The following is a 19,545-nucleotide window of genomic DNA, read 5'->3' on the forward strand; positions in this document are numbered from 1 at the left end:
CATTTTGAGAGTTTAATGGAACCAACAAATGCAATGAACCAGATTCTCAACTAGCTCAAAGGAAGGTCAGGTTTATAGGTTCTCTAATCAGCCAAACTGTTTTCAGCTGTGCTAAAATACTTGCACAAGGGTTTTCAAGGGTATTCTAACCATCCATTAGCCTTCTTACACAGTTAGCAAACAAAGTATCATAAGAACACTGTAGTGATGGTTGTTGGAAATGGGCCTCTATACACCTATGAAGATATTGCATTACAAACCAGACATTTGCAGCTAGAATAGACATTTACCACATTAACAATGTATAGAGTGTATTTCTGAATCATTTAGAGTTAGCTTCATTGGAAAAAACTGCTTTTCTTTAAAGAAGAAGGAAATTTCCAAGTGACCCTAAACTTTTACACGGTAGTGTGTATATATATTATATATATATATATATATACACTGATGAAGATATGTTACGCGATGTGAGGTATCACAGGAACCACTTCTATTTAAAAGTCCTGCTGGTTTATTGCAGTCCTCATAAACCACATCAGAGGAAAAATTATGTAAACTAGATGGCTTATTTGGACAAGAAAGGCACTGTTTCTGCAACAACTCTCATACAACTTCTTTAATTTCCATCTGTATCTGCATTATGTTCTACTAAACTTCCAGTAGACAGGTTAATTATAACGGCTATTTATTATTTACTATTTATTTACTTACTATTTATTCACTTATTTATTATTTATTTAATGTGCTACTTAATCAAAGGTTAATTTGAGTGAATAGCTACAGTATGTAATACATTTACTAGTAAATGGCTGTATTAAATAGTTTGGTTTAGAAAACCCATTTTCAAATATTCAGTTCTGAACCCTTAACTATTCAAAGCTTCTTTCCATCTTGATTCTTCAGGAGTGCACAGCTCCCCTGCCTCTCAGATTCCTGCTTGGTGGGGAGGAGGAGCAGTCCTGATGATTGACTGTACACACCAGCAGCATGGTAGAGACACCGTCCCAAACACTGCTCTCTCCAAAATCAGAAGCAAAGGAAGTTTTGCCTCTCCCGCAGTGGAGGAACACAAGGACACTGAAGCTAGATGGCTATAACGGTCAAGGTTAGGAAAGAGAGTGGACCCTCTGGACCGTGGGAAGACCTACCCCTGGGCGAGCGGAACCCAGAGAGAACCGACCCCTATACAGGGACTGTTAGGGGCAGGCCCAGAGGTCACTTACCCACGGTGGAAGTACCGAGAGGGATGGCTCCCAGAAGGTGAAACGGAAGGCACCGAAGAGGGAACCGGGTAGACTGAGATTAACTGGAGGCAAGGAACCGGAATGAAAAGAGACTGTGGAGAAAAACAACAAAAAGGTGACGTAAGTAAACAAGGCTAAAACAGAAGGGGATCCTAAGGGAACAATAAAGGAGCAAAAAACGAAGAGGAGCAAAGCCAAGCACTGGACCAGACGGAACTGTACTAAGCACCAGCACAGGGAAGAGGGGCCAGAAGCACAGACAATGCTATGACAATCAGGCATCTAAGCGCTGGGGAGACTGCCTCTTATAGCAGAGGCAGAAGCGGGATTGGTTGTGGGAGCAACTGACCTTGGACCCCAGGAAGTAGAATTTGGTACAATGCGCCTGCGCCTATTGACAAATCCAGAGCGTCTGCGCAGACTCAACATTCCCCTAGAGACAGAAGACCCCGGAAGTGAAGAGGAGTCACTGACAAGCTGGAACCCGGAAGTGGAACGCCGGGAGCGCGCCGCTGCAGGGAGGGAGAGAGCGACAGAGCGACTGGAGTGCGCGGCAGCTGGAGCAGACACCCCAGCAAGTGAGGAGGAGCGGACGCGCCCGGACTCAGCGTCAGGACCGCGGCGAGCAGCAGCAGCGGTAACAATGGCTTCAGAGCAACAAATGCAAGTTCTGCAACGAAGGGCTTATAATCGCAGTGCTCCTGGCCTAAGAGAGTGACTGTAGCTATTAGACCATAGAGGTAGCCAGTAACTTAATCAACAAGCAGTAAAGAATTGCATTAAAACTACCTCTGTCCTTAAGAACGGAAACAATTTCTATTAAGAGATAAATTGCTTGGTTTTACAGGCATTTGTAAATTTTACCAATTTAAGAAGATGAGAAAACTCCTTTGAACCTTTAGATTTCAATAGGAACTGCTTATATTCCCCTATGGTTGCAACTGTTGTGAAATTGTATACTTGCTGCTGGATATAGTTGGAAGTCCCAGCGGCATTACATTAAGTGAATAGTGTATGGTTATAAGGTTAGAAAAGAGATCGTCCAAGCCTTACAACCCAATTTAACAAAATAATGCCTATGTATGACAAATATTACTATTTTATTATTCATTGATGCTCACTTTTATTATCCAATGCACGATTAACGTAACTATTCATTATATCGGTATTGACTTGGTTCTTTGCAACGTAACAAGAAGCATCATTACTCTCTGCAGTAATAAACTCATCCGATTGTGATTCAGGATCATTTTTAAGGTAGAGCAATGAATCCCTATTATGTATCAGGGCTTGTAAGTTAAATTTTTGAGGCAGTGAAGCAGATAAAGTTTTTTCCCAAATTTCTATCAGTCAATATAACAGGAGAATCCCACACTCTTGCCATCAGTATATACGGTAAATGTTATTCTAAAGTTCTTCAATTTACATTAAATAAACTTCTATGAGTTTCTAGAAGAAACCTAATTTAAATAAGAATTAAAACTTATCAAGCACTGAATTAGAAACATGTACAGTGTTAGTAGGATAGTTTTAGGGTCTAAGACCACTATAGCACTGTATACAGGGATATACTATGCAATCTCTGAAACTACACATGGGCGCAGGAGGTAAGGGGGCTCACTTCCACCTCCAAAGCAGAAACTTTTCTCACAGATACATAAACGGATGGATTATTATGAGCTATTAGATTGCAAAGGGCCCATATAATCTTTTTTCATAGAGGCCCTTTTTCGTATGTGTCTGCCCTAATGGTATATTTACTTTAAAAGGCATTTTGGGGGCTACAGTCTCCCTTAAACAGTAGATGCATCATTCTTCGCAAGTAAAACATTAACACAAAACACATGGTAAGATGGTGGTCACGTAGTGATCGTGATATTGTATTTCTCCACTGCATTGTGCTTAGTGCAGAAGATGTTTCAAATAGGAAGGTGATTGCTTGGGGCTCACAGGCAGCACACTGATTCTACTGTATGTGAAGTATAAAGATTAGTGATGAGCAAGTGTACTCGTTGCTCAGGTTTTCCCGAGCATGCTCGGGTGACTTTCGAGTATTTGGTAGTGCTCGGAGATTTAGTTTTCATCACCTCAGCTGAATGATTTACAGCTACTAGCCAGGCTGAGTACATGTGGGGGTTGCCTGGTTGCTAGGGAACCCCCACATGTAATCAGTCTCACTAGTAGCTGTAAATCATTCAGCTGCCAGGATGAAAACTAAATCTCCAAGCAGTCATAAATACTCGGCAGTCACCCGAGCGTGCTCGGGAAAACCCAAGCAACGAGTACACTCGCTCATCACTAATAAGATCCTTTTGCATTCGATGATTATTGGGTAAAAAATAATTAGACTGAATAAATAATGCCAAGATTGTTGAGAAATGAAGCAATCATTAGAGCAAACGCTATTAATAAACATATGCAATTATGGTTACATATAAATGCATGTCTCTTGAACAGTAACAACTCGCTGTTTTGTCAAGTTCAGTTTTTCAAATTTTTTTTATGTGTGAAAGTGCTTTGTCTAAGTGGTTTGCAAGAAAAGTGGGGGTTACAATACTGGAGTTGAATGCAAAAGTTGCAGAGCTCTAAGTACGGCGCTTAACTTTTTTTACTTTTGTAATGTTTTTATGTTTTTTTAATTGGTTAATGAATATCAGGATTGGTGGTTTCCTTCTGTACACAGTATGCCAAATGTATACACAACTAGAGCAGGAGATGGACTTATCCAGATGGATCTGGATAAGTTGGAAACTTGGGCTGAAAGGTGGCAGATGAGGTTTAACAATGATAAATGTAAGGTTATACACATGGGAAGAAGGAATCAATGTCACCATTACACACTGAATGGGAAACCACTGGGTAAATCTGACAGGGAGAAGGACTTGGGGATCCTAGTTAATGATGAACTTACCTGGAGCAGCCAGTGCCAGGCAGCAGCTGCCAAGGCAAACAGGATCATGGGGTGCATTAAAAGAGGTCTGGATACACATGATGAGAGCATTATACTGCCTCTGTACAAATCCCTAGTTAGACCGCACATGGAGTACTGTGTCCAGTTTTGGGCACCGGTGCTCAGGAAGGATATAATGGAACTAGAGAGAGTACAAAGGAGGGCAACAAAATTAATAAAGGGGATGGGAGAACTACAATACCCAGATAGATTAGCGAAATTAGGATTATTTAGTCTAGAAAAAAGACGACTGAGGGGCGATCTAATAACCATGTATAAGTATATAAGGGGACAATACAAATATCTCGCTGAGGATCTGTTTATACCAAGGAAGGTGACGGGCACAAGGGGGCATTCTTTGCGTCTGGAGGAGAGAAGGTTTTTCCACCAACATAGAAGAGGATTCTTTACTGTTAGGGCAGTGAGAATCTGGAATTGCTTGCCTGAGGAGGTGGTGATGGCGAACTCAGTCGAGGGGTTCAAGAGAGGCCTGGATGTCTTCCTGGAGCAGAACAATATTGTATCATACAATTAGGTTCTGTAGAAGGACGTAGATCTGGGGATTTATTATGATGGAATATAGGCTGAACTGGATGGACAAATGTCTTTTTTTCGGCCTTACTAACTATGTTACTATGTTACTATGTTACTATGAGATTCCATGGTCAATCATGCTGTGGAAGATATGAACATGTTGGCAATTACCCAGGGCCCCATGCTCTTTCGAGGCCCCAGGGTTTACTACAAAAACTACATTGATAATAGCATAATCAATGTAGTTTCTGATGTTAAAACTTCTTCAGGACCTTTGGTGACATCATGGTTATGGGACCATGATGTCAAAACAAGTCATGTAGGAAGCAGGAGTCTAAATAAACTGAAGAAGACAAAACAGACAAGTTGTCTTTGATATAGTATGTAATAAACGTATACCTTTTCATACTATTCTGGATATGTACTCCATTTTTTGGGGTATGATGAAAACCATAGCATTACTGCCATAAAATTTGAATCAGTTTTTGCCACTGAGTATTTTGCTGTGTATTTTCTGCGCCAAAATTGCACAGAATCCCATGGTTATGTACTCTTAAACTGGGTGTAAATGTTATTAGCCATTCAGCCACCCGTTAACCTTACCAAACTCACTATTCACTATTCAGCATGCGTGTGCTCTGATTGGTAAGAGGGAAGTAGCCCACCGCTAGAAACCTCCGGTGGTGGCTTATTTATCATGTCAGCCTAACATTTTATACACATTAAATAAATGATTTTCGCTTTGCAATTAAAGAAATATGTTCTGTTTCTGTATTTGCAGTGATTACAGGTATGTGGCAGCAGCTCTAGCGGTTATGAGGAACGTCACTCAACAGATCAACGAGAGGAAGAGGAGACTGGAGAATATCGACAAGATCGCACAGTGGCAAGCTTCAGTCCTGGACTGGGAGGTTAGCAAGAACGTTTTCTAAGGTTATCTGTGACATTAAAAGTCAAATAAGCCGAAATGATATTGGGAGCGCTTAAGTGTTTGCCAATTGTTCCAATTAGGGTAATATTTATTTCCCTCTCTGCCGCCATGTAAGCTTACCCAATTTGTATCTCACTCTTTTGTCTGTAATTCTCTCTTTCCCTTTGGCTCTTCTGTTCACTCAAATAATCTCTTCTTTCTTTTTATCCTTTTCCTTTATTTTATTTTATTTATTTGTTTTTTTTTAGTAAAGGTGTAATCACTCATCAACCATGTTATAGCAAAACCTGGACTGAGATCACATTCCACAATGATTACATTTAGCAGAGATGACAACTTGATAAGCTTGTATTTCTGCACTGCACAGGATTAAGGTTACAGCAGGAATCATTCACGCAGTAATATCACAGTGGTGGGATAGATGGTAAGCAACCTGCGTTGTCAGACAGGACCCATCATCCAAGGATATTTTGGCTTAGGAATAACTCAAGCAAAATATCACAATGCGCACAGCGACATCACAGTGCGGGAGAAAAACCAGAGCTAATGTCATGCAGAAAGTACTGAATGATGGCGTATAATACAGGAATAATGCAGTGAAGAAGCAGCACCTGAATAATACAGAAAGTGGTGTCACTAAGGACAGAATCAGACTGGGATTGGAATGCAGTGCATGGACTGGCCAACATCTCTCCAGACTCGAACTTGACAGCTTCATGTAATTCTGTGCAGCTGTCGTGCTCAGGTCGGGAGAGCCGCCGGCCAGTCTAAACCCTGCATTCCGATCCCCTCCAATTTATAAGGACGTCTTACTTTGTCCTAAAGCAGATTAATGCATGCAAATTATGGGGCTCCATAGGAGAACGTGAAATTGAGCTACATATCATTCTGTTACCCCATTTTGAGTTAAAGAAATATTCCCGTCTCCAAGATCCTATCCCAATATGGAGTAGGTGTAATAATAATAATAATAATAATAATAATAATAGCAAATACCTACAATTAGAAATGTAGTACAGTTTGTCTGATTTTCTGTGTCTCTTTCCTCATGTGCAGGCATTGCTGTAGACTAATGGAACCTAATTGTAATATAGAAAACTATAAAATGATGAAATGTGTATATGAATACACTCAGTGTCTATTGAGCTTTTAAAGGAGTATTCTAATGTTTGAAAATCATGACCTACCTGTGGGATAAGGAATAACTTCCCAATCTCTGATGGGCTGATAGCTGAGAACCCCTCTGATCCGAGAACTGGAGCTATGAAGACCCCTGTGTGAATTGACCTGTGGTCAATCATGCCCAATGCCGCTCCATTCACTCTTAATGGGACTGTAAGGTTCTAGCAGGAGCGCGGGATGCAGTGACGGGACGCAGGCAGAGCAAGGGTTAACAAGTTTATTTACAGGGGAATACTCCAGGCAGGGAGGTGTAGGGTTAAACAGTGGATAAAACAGAATAAGTGGCAAAGGATATGGTGAGGTGAAGAATAGCGTTTCGGAAAAAGGCAGTTCACTAGCACCTGTGTCAGGAAGTCCTTAAGCTGCAGCTCCCCCTGCAAACTCAGTAATGCCGGCAACGGCTGGTGCGGTGTCCTTTCCAGGAAAACACTGTGGAAAGATGGTCCGTCTTATGGTGGCAGTGGTCGATCTCTGGTGCCTTCCACTGCCTCTTGTCCATACTGTTGTGGCTAATAGAGGTACGGGCCACACACCTGTACGAGCCCAACCGTGGCTCCTTAACTGTCTTAACTGGTGTGGTCGGATAACAAGGGTCCGGGCAACTATTCTGTGTCCACGTCAAGGCGCAAGTATCAGTTCTGCATGTGGTCTCTCTTGGGCAGCGTGTGTGCGGTACTCATGTAGTCTACAGCACCTGGTTCTCTCTGGTGGTCACCGGACACACACCGCACATCCCACTCTCCCGGGTTCCCGCTGTTGGCGGCAGGTGACACTGAGCTGCTTGGTGCTAATGCTCCCGGCCGGTGCACTCCTCTCTGTGGCTGCTGTGACACCCGGCTCGGCTCCGCTCTGTGTGCATGGCTCTGCACACCTCTGTTCTGCACAGCTCTGCTCCACATGGCTTTGCTCTGCATGGCTCTGCTCTGTACTGCTCAGCTCCGCTTTGCATGTCTCAGTCTGCAGAACAATGTCCCAGACCTCTTGTTCAACTGCAGCACAACACATTGCAGCGCCTGTACTCTGTCTCAGGATGGGGAGCGGAGCACGCTGCTCACCCGACTGCGTGCTGCTCTGCCCTGGCACCAAACTCCCTCCTGCATGTGCTTTTTCCTTTTATCCCTCTGCTGCTGCGCGTCCTTTTTTGGCTCTGATCGCCTCCTCCTGTCAGCAGGAAGCCCCGTCTCACTCATCCTTCCCTCCGGCAGCAGGGGAAGGTCCCAGTCTCTAAGGCTTCCCCCCGGAGACAGAGTATGCAGCCCCTTCAGTTCCGGACCCAGCATGCAGGTACCCACGGTCCGGTCTATCTCCTTACAGGACCACTGCAGATAGCCGAGCACTGCTTTCAGCTGATCTTCAGCACTCCCATAAGAATGAATGGGGCGGCAGTGTTTGTGATTGACTAGCACTCCATTCACACACGGCTCCTCAGAGCACTTATTTTGTGGATTGGTGGTGGTGCCAGCATTCCCATAATTGGGAAGTTATCCCGTATTCCAAAGATACAACCTGAGAATACATCTTTTAAGCAGTGTCCTCACACGTTGTAGCTCCCCCGAATTCCTCAGTCAAACCCAAGTCTTTACATCTATTCCTCTCTCATTGTACATATGGTTTTACATCAGAATTAAGAAGACTCTTGCACTTGCTTCACTGCCCCCTATAGTGTTAGGTAAAGCTCTGTCTATCCCCTTCCCCTTCTCTTATTCTCTTCTCAGTCCTGTAATTCACTTTTTCATCATTTTCTTCTGCTCCTTCTACCATTCATTTATTGTCTCTGGGTGTGTTGTGTCTTCTCCTTGCTAACATTCTTCTTGGTTTCTAGACTTCTCATTAGTCTATGTCTTTATCTCTCTACACATTTACAACGCTTTTCTTTTACTACATGAAAATTTATTACCCATTTTCTTTCTTGCTTTCCGTTTTTATTGCAAGAAATCAAAGTAATTTAATTCATTAGCGTGTCTAATTAAATTGCTTACAAATTAATTATGCCTTAGATTTTTAAACATTTATTGCAGAAATTTACCATACTGTAGTCTCATAGGAAAACGGTTCTTCCAAAATACTTTTTTTTTGTATAATAGAAACTTTGGGGCTTTATGTACTCTATATGCAATCACTGCGATGTGAGTAATTTGCTTTTGGATGTTATTATCTTGGCCTGCATGGATCCTTTAGGAATAAAGTAAATGACTTCATGAGTCAGACACATATCATGATACAGTGTTCACCTATTCTCTATCTGTATTGTTTAAAAAAAATTGTGGGCAGCACGGTGGCTCAGTGGTTAGCACTGCAACCTTGCAATACTGGGGTCCTGGGCTCAAATCCCACCAAGGACAACATCTGCAAGGAGTTTGTATGTTCTCCGCGTTTGCGTAGGTTACCACCCACACTCCAAAGACATACAGATTGGCAATGTAGATTGTGAGCCCCAATGGGGCATTGATGTTGATGTCTGTCGGAGCTGTATAAGTAATCATAATAAATCAACTAAGAATACAGATATATGTATTTTAAAGGTATTAGTTTTGTGTAGTGAACATTTGTGATGATGGTAGTTGGATATCTGCTGAAGCCTTGGAGCTGTCTGACCGATACGTTTGCCTTTGTTAATTTAGACATCATTATTGGAAAGGCTTCTTCACAGTTAAAGTGCACCTGTCCTTTAAGATATTTTTTCAAAATAAGCTGTCATGTGTGTACATGAGGAATATCGGTAATACCTTTTCTTGGTATTATATTACTCGTATCATGCATTTTTTTTTTACCAGATTTCGCCTATGCAGACTTTATTTCTAAATTTCAGTTCTCTCTGAGCTAGTGTTTGGAGACTAGCTGCTATGAGGTCTGCCATATACTGTGCATAGATACAGAGGTATTTCTGCTCTTTTTTTCTCTATAGCAAACAGGATTTGCCTTTTTATTCACTGTTTTTTGTGTTATTCCAGTACTGACAAAGAAAATAAATGTTTAATGCAAAACATGTGTAATTGCACACATTATTTGGCAGAAATACTTCTTTTTCAAGAATAATTACAAGGGTGCCAACACTTTTGGCTACGACTGTGTATATATATATATACATATATTTATATACAGGTGTGTATATACAGTGGGGCAAAAAAGTATTTAGTCAGTCAGCAATAGTGCAAGTTCCACCACTTAAAAAGATGAGAGGCGTCTGTAATTTACATCATAGGTAGACCTCAACTATGGGAGACAAACTGAGAAAAAAAAATCCAGAAAATCACATTGCCTGTTTTCTTAACATTTTATTTGCATATTATGGTGGAAAATAAGTATTTGGTCAGAAACAAAATTTCATCTCAATACTTTGTAATATATCCTTTGTTGGCAATGACAGAGGTCAAACGTTTTCTGTAAGTCTTCACAAGGTTGCCACACACTGATGTTGGTATGTTGGCCCATTCCTCCCTGCAGATCTCCTCTAGAGCAGTGATGTTTTTGGCTTTTCGCTTGGCAACACGGACTTTCAACTCCCTCCAAAGGTTTTCTATAGGGTTGAGATCTGGAGACTGGCTAGGCCACTCCAGGACCTTGAAATGCTTCTTACGAAGCCACTCCTTCGTTGCACTGGCGGTGTGCTTTGGATCATTGTCATGTTGAAAGACCCAGCCACGTTTCATCTTCAATGCCCTTGCTGATGGAAGGAGGTTTGCACTCAAAATCTCACAATACATGGCCCCATTCATTCTTTCATGTACCCGGATCAGTCGTCCTGGCCCCTTTGCAGAGAAACAGCCCCAAAGCATGATGTTTCCACCACCATGCTTTACAGTAGGTATGGTGTTTGATGGATGCAACTCAGTATTCTTTTTCCTCCAAACACGACAAGTTGTGTTTCTACCAAACAGTTCCAGTTTGGTTTCATCAGACCATAGGACATTCTCCCAAAACTCCTCTGGATCATCCAAATGCTCTCTAGCAAACTTCAGACGGGCCCGGACATGTACTGGCTTAAGCAGTGGGACATGTCTGGAACTGCAGGATCTGAGTCCATGGTGGCGTAGTGTATTACTTATGGTAGGCCTTGTTACATTGGTCCCAGCTCTCTGCAGTTCATTCACTAGGTCCCCCCGCGTGGTTCTGGGATTTTTGCTCACCGTTCTTGTGATCATTCTGACCCCACGGGGTGGGATTTTGCGTGGAGCCCCAGATCGAGGGAGATTATCAGTGGTCTTGTATGTCTTCCATTTTCTAATTATTGCTCCCACTGTTGATTTCTTCACTCCAAGCTGGTTGGCTATTGCAGATTCAGTCTTCCCAGCCTGGTGCAGGGCTACAATTTTGTTTCTGGTGTCCTTTGACAGCTCTTTGGTCTTCACCATAGTGGAGTTTGGAGTCAGACTGTTTGAGGGTGTGCACAGGTGTCTTTTTATACTGATAACAAGTTTAAAAAGGTGCCATTACTACAGGTAATGAGTGGAGGAAAGAGGAGACTCTTAAAGAAGAAGTTACAGGTCTGTGAGAGCCAGAAATCTTGATTGTTTGTTTCTGACCAAATACTTATTTTCCACCATAAAATGCAAAAAAAAATGATAAAAGACAGACAATGTGATTTTCTGGATTTTTTTTTCTCAGTTTGTCTCCCATAGTTGAGGTCTACCTATGATGTAAATTACAGACGCCTCTCATCTTTTTAAGTGGTGGAACTTGCACTATTGCTGACTGACTAAATACTTTTTTGCCCCACTGTATATATATATATATATATATATATATATATATATATATATATATATATATATATATAGTATATTATAAGAATAAATACACTAGCGCCCCAAAAATGATTTAAGGATGAAGTCGCAAAAACAGATATACAGATTTGTGTGAAAGAACTGTGAAAGAAGCTACAAAAGTAAATAAATATAATCTGTTGCGCTAAAAACTCAATATAAAGAATATAGGTTTATAGGTTTTTAAAAAAAATATTTTTCTTACATTATTATGCCCCCATACATTCATATACGACCTTTGGAGTCATTTCAACATTTTAATACATTTTTATTATTGCTGATTTCCCTTTTAACTGGGGCTGATCTACTAGGTCCAGTTACAGGGCTAATTCACCTTCCTCAGTCTCATGCTGAGCTGATCTGGGTCTGCAAAGACCCAGCGGTCCATGCTACCTCCCGGAAGCTTGCAAACACATGATTACGGGGATGGGAAGAAGAGACAATATATAACATGCTCCTTCAGTTCTACCTTCTCTGTGGTTGAGTCCGACCATCTTTGACAGCCAGTTCCTCCTCCCCCAGTTTTACAATCACCACACAGCTTCCTACTGTGCTAAAACATTGTTCCAGAGTTATATGTAAACCAGCCTGACATTTTAAGTTATGGGACGGTAGGCAAGCAGTTGAAGGAGTTGCCCAATTTCCCCTTTGTTTTACTCCACAGGTATGATCTATTAAAAAATTATAACATTGACAAAAATTAGCTTACCGTAATTTACCCCTTGCCCATTCAGGGCTGCTTCTCCGTCTCAATCTTTGCATTATGGCTACAGGATGTGACCATTGTAGACAATCACTGAGCTATCTGTGCATCACTGCTGTGCCCAGTGATTGGCATCAGCTGGTCATACTGTTGTCGATATGTAGGAAGCTGGGGCCAGAGCTTCTGTCATGGCCGACAGTAACCCCTGTATCACCCCCTCGCCCCCTCGCAGCACAAGATCATGTTTTCATCTCTTAGTACCTTGGTGCTGCTTCTCTATGTCATCTGGGATCTCCCGGCACAAGAGTGTACCCTCTACAGATGGCTCCGCAATTAACTCCGTAACTTCTTTACTTAACACAGCATTATCCAGGGCCCAGTCAATCATAACAATTGGCAACGCTTTCCCTAGCCTCTTCTCTCTGCCGCTAAGCCTGTCCCCTGGACGGTTCATTTCCTCACTTTCCCTATCAGCAATAATGGTGCAAAACATGTAACCAATAATATATATATGTACAGAGTAATACACTTGTACGTGTAGCAGTACACCAGATAGTGTAGCAGTATCACATTAAATAAAACATCTTTAAGGATCAATATCACACCCCCTACATATATGTCACCACTGCAGACAATCATTGGACTCAGCAGGGATGCCCAGGTAGCTTAGTGATTGGCTGCAATGGTCACATGCTATAGTCATGATGTCACTGCTGCAGCATTGCCAACTAAGACAGCAGCGGAGATGTTGCTCTGCAGCAGCAGGGAGTAAGCAGACAACCTCTTTATTAATGATGGGGTTTTTTGGCCACCATTTTTAGCTATTGAGGCAGAATTCACAGAATAAATTTATTTCATTCTCATTCTTGTCCACATCTCTAAGAATATATATCTTATTAATGGAGGTTATTAAAAGCAAAGGTTACAAGGTTACTATGTGAACCAATGTGGAATAATTTTCCCCTTGGAAGACCCTGGTATCCCCAGCCTTGTGTACATGACGTGTTCCCGGCTGCATCTGTTATCTGACTGAGCCAGTCCCCTCTAAATATGGAGTCACAGCTGTGTGCTTCATTGCTCCCCGAATAATCCTCTGCGGAGCTGATAGGGAGCAAAGACCGGCAGCTGAGAGATCCAGAGATCCTAATTGAAACCAAATTGAATACTCTGCTGCAGAGACAAGTGCAAGTAGCGTATGTTATTAGCTGCCTTGTCTCTGGGTGATTATATTAACACCATGTTGTTTTGGCAGCAGTTTGCTTTTCCTGATATCTATGTGGCTTAAGTACTATTTTTATAGATGTATGTGCACTTGGTAATCGCACTTGCATTAACACCTATAGGTGCGTTGATATGATTGTATTTTGCCCAAGTTTACGATATATCTTCTGGAAGAGGTCTGCATTAAATTTTTTTTCAGAAATTGACATGAATCCAGAAGGAAATGTTTTCCTGCCTTCCTCTGATGGGATTTGTCATCATACTTGGACAGTTAACACACAGTGTGATATACCATTGTGTCTACAAGGAAATAGTATGTCCCAAAGTATCTCTGCAAGTACCAAAATCAACAATTAGTCAGCAAAGGTCTACCATCGTGGAGTTGATCCGCAATTTCCAGCAGCAAAAAGGTTAACTGGTTTGGTGCATAATAGAAGAACTGCCTACATAGCTGTCAACTCGAATGCTTTCATGTGTGTTCAGATTCTCCAGTAAGGCATTGAAACTCACATTTAAAAGCCCTTTTTTCATGCCTTCTCACATCAAACGCTGGGCTGAAAACCGTGCATCGTGCCGCTAAGATGCTGTTCTGGAGACAGGGCCGGCTTGATCAGCAAATCTCTTGAGGAAAATAAAGTCAGAGACTACAACAGGGATTTCAAACAACAGAAAGCATCAAAAAGGGAGCCTGATAAAAAAAAAAAGAAGAAAAAAAAAAGACGTTGCTTTTGCTTTCCCTCCCGTCTGATCTCCCCCTCGCCTGCAGTGCTAATCAGTCTGTGAGTCCCTAATTAGAACACAGCGATGCCACTCACTAAATCAGGAATTACTGCACCCACTCCACAAGTAAATAACTCCTTTCATACAATGTGGCTGAACAGGGTTATTAGCAATCGAAATTTTCTAATGGCTTAGTTCTTTGTATTTACCAAGCTGTTACTTCCGAGGCATTGATGCAACCACCTCTAGGGTGGGATTTTAGCATCAGAGGGTGAACATGGTGACAGCACAAAAAATGCAGCACACATTTGCAGTGCTTGCGTTACTACAATCATATTGTTACTGGAAACTTACTGTAAAATATTCTTCATATGTAAATATTGTAATTAATAAATCACTTTAATTCACCGTAAACAAAGCACCATATGCAAAGAATATTAAAACTTAACATTTAATAATATATCTAAAAAATTCAAACCACACACGACCTTGGACTAATAGCAGTTGTTTGACTAAAAGATACAGGGTGCACAGTATCCCTGATATTTCAACTATCCATGCCCTGCCTTGCTGCGGAGGTTGGCACCCTATATCCTGCACAATGGCGCCCCCGCTCAACGCAGGCTCTCCCTAAGTAGCCCTAGTGGGCCCTACCGTGCAGGAAAGAAAGAGCAAACAACAGATCATTCATTCTAGATAAACACAAGAATAGTCCTAATTAGTGATTGGTGGCCGGTGCTATAATATTGCACAAGCCCTGCTGCACTAATGTGTACTGTAATATATTGTCCACCTATTATATTGCACCTATTCCCAAAAATTACGGAAAACCTATATATTCTACCTGAGCCACCCTAGCTGTCAAAGGTGAAAGTAGCCTTTTGCAGCAGATCGGGCAGTTTTTCTGCATCTGCCGCATAACGGATCACTTACAGCAACACTGCGTTTTGCCTCATTCATTCCCTGTGGGATTTGCGGCCCTTGCTGTGATGTGGCAAATGCGGTACCATACCTCCCAACTTTTGAAGAAGGGAAAGAGGTATAAAGTTTGCGGCGCACACATGATGCTCCATACTGTATAATGGCCACACATGATGCTCCATACTGGGTAATGGCCACACATGATGCTCAATACTGTGTAATGGCCACACATGATGCTCTATACTGTATAATGGCCACACATGATGCTCCATACTGTATAATGGCCACACATGATGCTCCATACTGTATAATGACCCCACATGATGCTCAATACTGTATAATTGCCCCACATGATGCTCCATACTGTATAATGGCCACACATGATGCTCAATACTGTATAATGGCCACACATGATGCTCAATACTGTATAATGGCCACACATGATGCTCCATACAGTATAATCACCCCACATGATGCTCAATACTGTATAATGCCCCCTCCCATCTTGTATGCATGACTCATCTCCCCCCCATCCTGTATGCATGGCTCATATCCCCCCTCCTTTATGCATGGCTCATCTCCCTCCCATTCTATATGCATGGCTCATATCCCCCCCATCCCATCCCATGTATGGCTCATATCCCCCCTCCTGTATGCATGGCTCATCTCCCTCCCATCCCATATGCATGGCTCATATACCCACCCCCCCTCCTGTATGCATGGCTCATCTCCCTCCCATCCCATATGCATGGCTCATATTCCCTCCCTCCTGTATGCATGGCTCATTTTCCCCCCCCCCACATGAATGCATGGCTCATATTCCCCCCTCCTGTATGCATGGCTCATCTCCCTCCCATCCCATATGCATGGCTCATATTCCCCCCCTTCTGTATGCATGGATCATCTTTCAACCCCCCCCGCTCCCGGTCCTGCTCCCATCTTGCATGGCTCGGCTCCCCTTCCTCCTTCATCCCCCGTCCCCTGTCCCCCATCCCTCATACTCACCTTTCCCACACCGCGTGGCCGCGCCAAACATCCCTCTAGCTCTGTCCCGACTCCCGGCGCAGCACCTTCTTCCTGCGTGAGCGGTCATGTGGTACCGCTCATTAAGCTCATGAATATGCCCATATTCATGACCTTAATGAGCAGTACCACATGACCGCTCACTCAGGACGAGCTGCAGGCGCTGAGACCAGGCATTGCTGGAGCAGGGTGAGTGTGACGTCTTCAAGGAGGGTGGGAGGCAAGTGGGCGGGCGGCCGGGGGGGGGGGGAACTGGGGGGCGGTTGGCCGGAAGGTGACCCTGGATTTAAATAAAAAAACTTGCTCAGGTGCCGCCCCCCGCATCGTCCCGCCCTAGGCACGTGCCCTCAAGTGCCTGGTGGCAAATACAGCGCTGCATATGGTGCTTTGTTTACGGTGAATTGAAAAATTGAAGCACTTTTATCCTAAGGTCTGTGAATTAATTAATCACTTTAGTAATGAATATTGGCAGTGATTGATGTGCATGGGCATATGAAAAATTGCAACTACAGAGTGGGGCATTTATATGGATACACCTAAATTAAATGGGAATGGTTGGTGATATCAACTTCCTGTTTGTGGCACATTAGTATATGGGAGGGGAAAAACTTTTCAAGATGGGTGGTGGCCATGGCGGCCATTTTAAAGTCAGCCATTTTGGATCCAACTTTATTTTATTCAATGGGAAGATGGTCATGTGACACATCAAACTGATTGAGAATTTCACAAGAAAAACCATGGTGTGCTTGGTTTTAACGTAAATTTATTCTTTCATGAGTTATTTACAAGTTTATGACCACTTATAAAAAGTTCAAAGTGCTGCCCATTGTGTTGGATTGTCAATGCAACCCTCTTCTCCGCTCTTCATACACTGATAGGAATGCTCAGACCTGACACCCATAATGTGGTGGTGCACCATCTTGAGTGTCAGGTCTGAGCATTCCTACATAAACAGTTTCCTGGAAAGTGGATTGGTCATCGTGGGCCAGTTGAATGGCCACTAAGGTCTCCTGATCTGACCCCATTAGACTTTTATCTTTATAGTCATCTGAAGGCAATTGTCTGTGCTGTGAGGATATGAGATGTGCAGCATCTGAAACAACGGATACTGGAAGCCTGTACTAGCATTTCTTCTGCGGTGTTATCAAGAATGGGAGAAGAGGGTTGCATTGACAATCCAAAACAATGGGCAGCACTTTGAACACATTTTATAAGTGGTCATAAACTTGTAAATAACTCATGAAAGAATAAAATGGCAGACTTCAAAATAGCCGCCATGGTCACCACCCATCTTCAAAAGTTTTCCCCTCCCATATACTAATGTGCCACAAACAGGAAGTTGATATCACCAACCATTCCCATTTTATTTAGGTGTATCCATTTAAATTGCCCACCCTGTACTTTTGTGCCTGGCTTTTTATGTAGTAGAACAGTCAGAAGCACCAAAACACTATATTTGGTACTAGAAAGTTTTATTGGATTTGGACAAGATTGGTTAAAACATTGTTCCTAGCCAAAGAGACAAGAGTCCAGCTTGCAAACTTAAAGGGAATATGTCAGTAGGATCAACCCTCCTAAGCCTTCTACATGGACATGTAGGTCATAGGGAGCTGAATAAAATGAAACGTGGATATCTGCGATCCAGTGTCTTATTCCAGAGAAATCCAAGTCTTTCTTACATGTTAATAAGCTGCTAAGATCTATGGCGTGGATGTATGGTAGATCTCTCTAAGAATATGCCCCTAGAACTGGTTTTAATTGAGAGGGAGGTGTTACTGGTGTAAGATATGCCATAACTGACAGACTGCTCTTAAAATGACACACTGCTCTGCACCGAGTTCAGAACTGACACAGTAAACCAGAAGTGAACTTTGTTTCATTACAAACCTTTGCAGCACCATTTGTCTTCCCATAGTGTTGGCAGTTCTGTTGCAGAGCTGTGCCTGATTATAACCAACACAGTACAGCAGAGTTGACGCTTGTCTCATTGTAAACACTCATGCATTGGGGTCGATTCTGCTGTACTTCCCTCCTCCCACACTGGCTGCCTTTGAGATAGAAGTTAAATCAATGTAAACTTTGTCTCATTGCTGTTTAGCTCTGGTGGACTGTGTTAACTCTGCTGTACTGTATTAGCTCTTCTGTTCTGTATTAGCTTGGCTATTCTGTGTTAGCTCTGCTGTGCTAGTGCTGATCTCACTGTAGAGCTGTGTGTCAGCTTAAGAGCAAAGCATGAGAGCAAAGTGTCAGTCATTACATGTCTCATAATGGTAATGCCCCCCTTTCATTTAAAATAAGCTCTGGAAGCAGATTGTTGGAGAGATCTATGTCCGGCCCATAGATCTTAACAGTTTATTTGCATATAAAAAACATGGATTTCTCTGAAATAATACATCAGATTGCAGATATTAAGGTATCATTTTATTCAGCTTCCAATAACCTATATGTTCATATAGACGGCTTAGGAGGGTTGATCCTACTGACAGATTCCCTCTAAATCTCTTCAGTTTGTTGTAGTGAGGATATGATAAGAGAGACTGAAATTGTTGGGGGCATTTTTTTATATAATAGACTAAGAGAACTGTTTCTCAAGCCTGTTGTTTCCCTCAGTAGCTTGCATGAGAGTTAAAAATCTGCTCTGTGCTTTAGCTTTGATCTGTAGTAGATTTCTGCTATAATTTATGCCACTTTCTAGTGAAAATTATAGTGAACTTGTCAGCCCTTGATTGGCCATGCCCCTTTCACTAAGGCTGCCCACTTCTTGAAAAATTGCAGAGCTGGCGTAAAAGTGCCAAACAGTCATAAAACAGTTCTAAACTATCTAAACAGTTGTTTAACCGTCGTAAAACCTTCTGGTATAAGACAGATTATTTTGTACAGTCTTTCTGGTTGTATGCAATGTAAGTTAATAAATTATTGCATAATATAAAAAAATCAGTCTTTACTTATTAAGTAAAAGAGATTTGATAATTGAAGGGGTTTCCTACGCTAGGCAATCACGTTTTTTTTTTTTTTTTTTTTTTTTTTTTAAAGGAAGCTCCTTCCTGTTACCACAAAAATCAGCTATAACATTTTGGTGACCCAAGAGGAAATGTTTACCTCCCAGCAGCACCATTCACAGTTCTATTGCCACTCATGGACTGTTTTTGTAATGCTCACATCCACGAGTGTGGAAAATTGCCTTTGTAGTAGATGTCCAGTCTGCTAATAAATGAGGATCAGGGGTGAAGCAATGGGAAGATTTACCGGGCCATGTTCCCTGAATACTAGGTGCCCTTTGGTTGGTTCTATAACAAGTCACTTTCCTTGTAGCCAAGGTATCTAGATACAGGGCTAGGACAAAAACTGTACCA

At 42.2% G+C, this 19,545-nt stretch overlaps 1 protein-coding gene across 5 annotated transcripts in view; it reads left to right on the top strand.

The window, feature by feature from the left end:
- ARHGEF9 (Cdc42 guanine nucleotide exchange factor 9) overlaps window positions 1–19,545 on the top strand; it is a 626,906-nt gene that overhangs the window by 566,709 nt on the left and 40,652 nt on the right. For all 5 annotated transcript variants that reach the window (XM_069747208.1, XM_069747209.1, XM_069747210.1 and 2 more), the window contains one exon: window positions 5,510–5,639. In XM_069747208.1, the coding sequence (XP_069603309.1) occupies window positions 5,510–5,639 (130 nt within the window). The remainder of the gene's footprint in view (window positions 1–5,509; window positions 5,640–19,545) is intronic.

The sequence above is a fragment of the Ranitomeya imitator genome, chromosome 2 (genome assembly GCF_032444005.1).
Source record: "Ranitomeya imitator isolate aRanImi1 chromosome 2, aRanImi1.pri, whole genome shotgun sequence".
In the NCBI taxonomy this organism is placed as follows: Eukaryota; Metazoa; Chordata; class Amphibia; order Anura; family Dendrobatidae; genus Ranitomeya; species Ranitomeya imitator.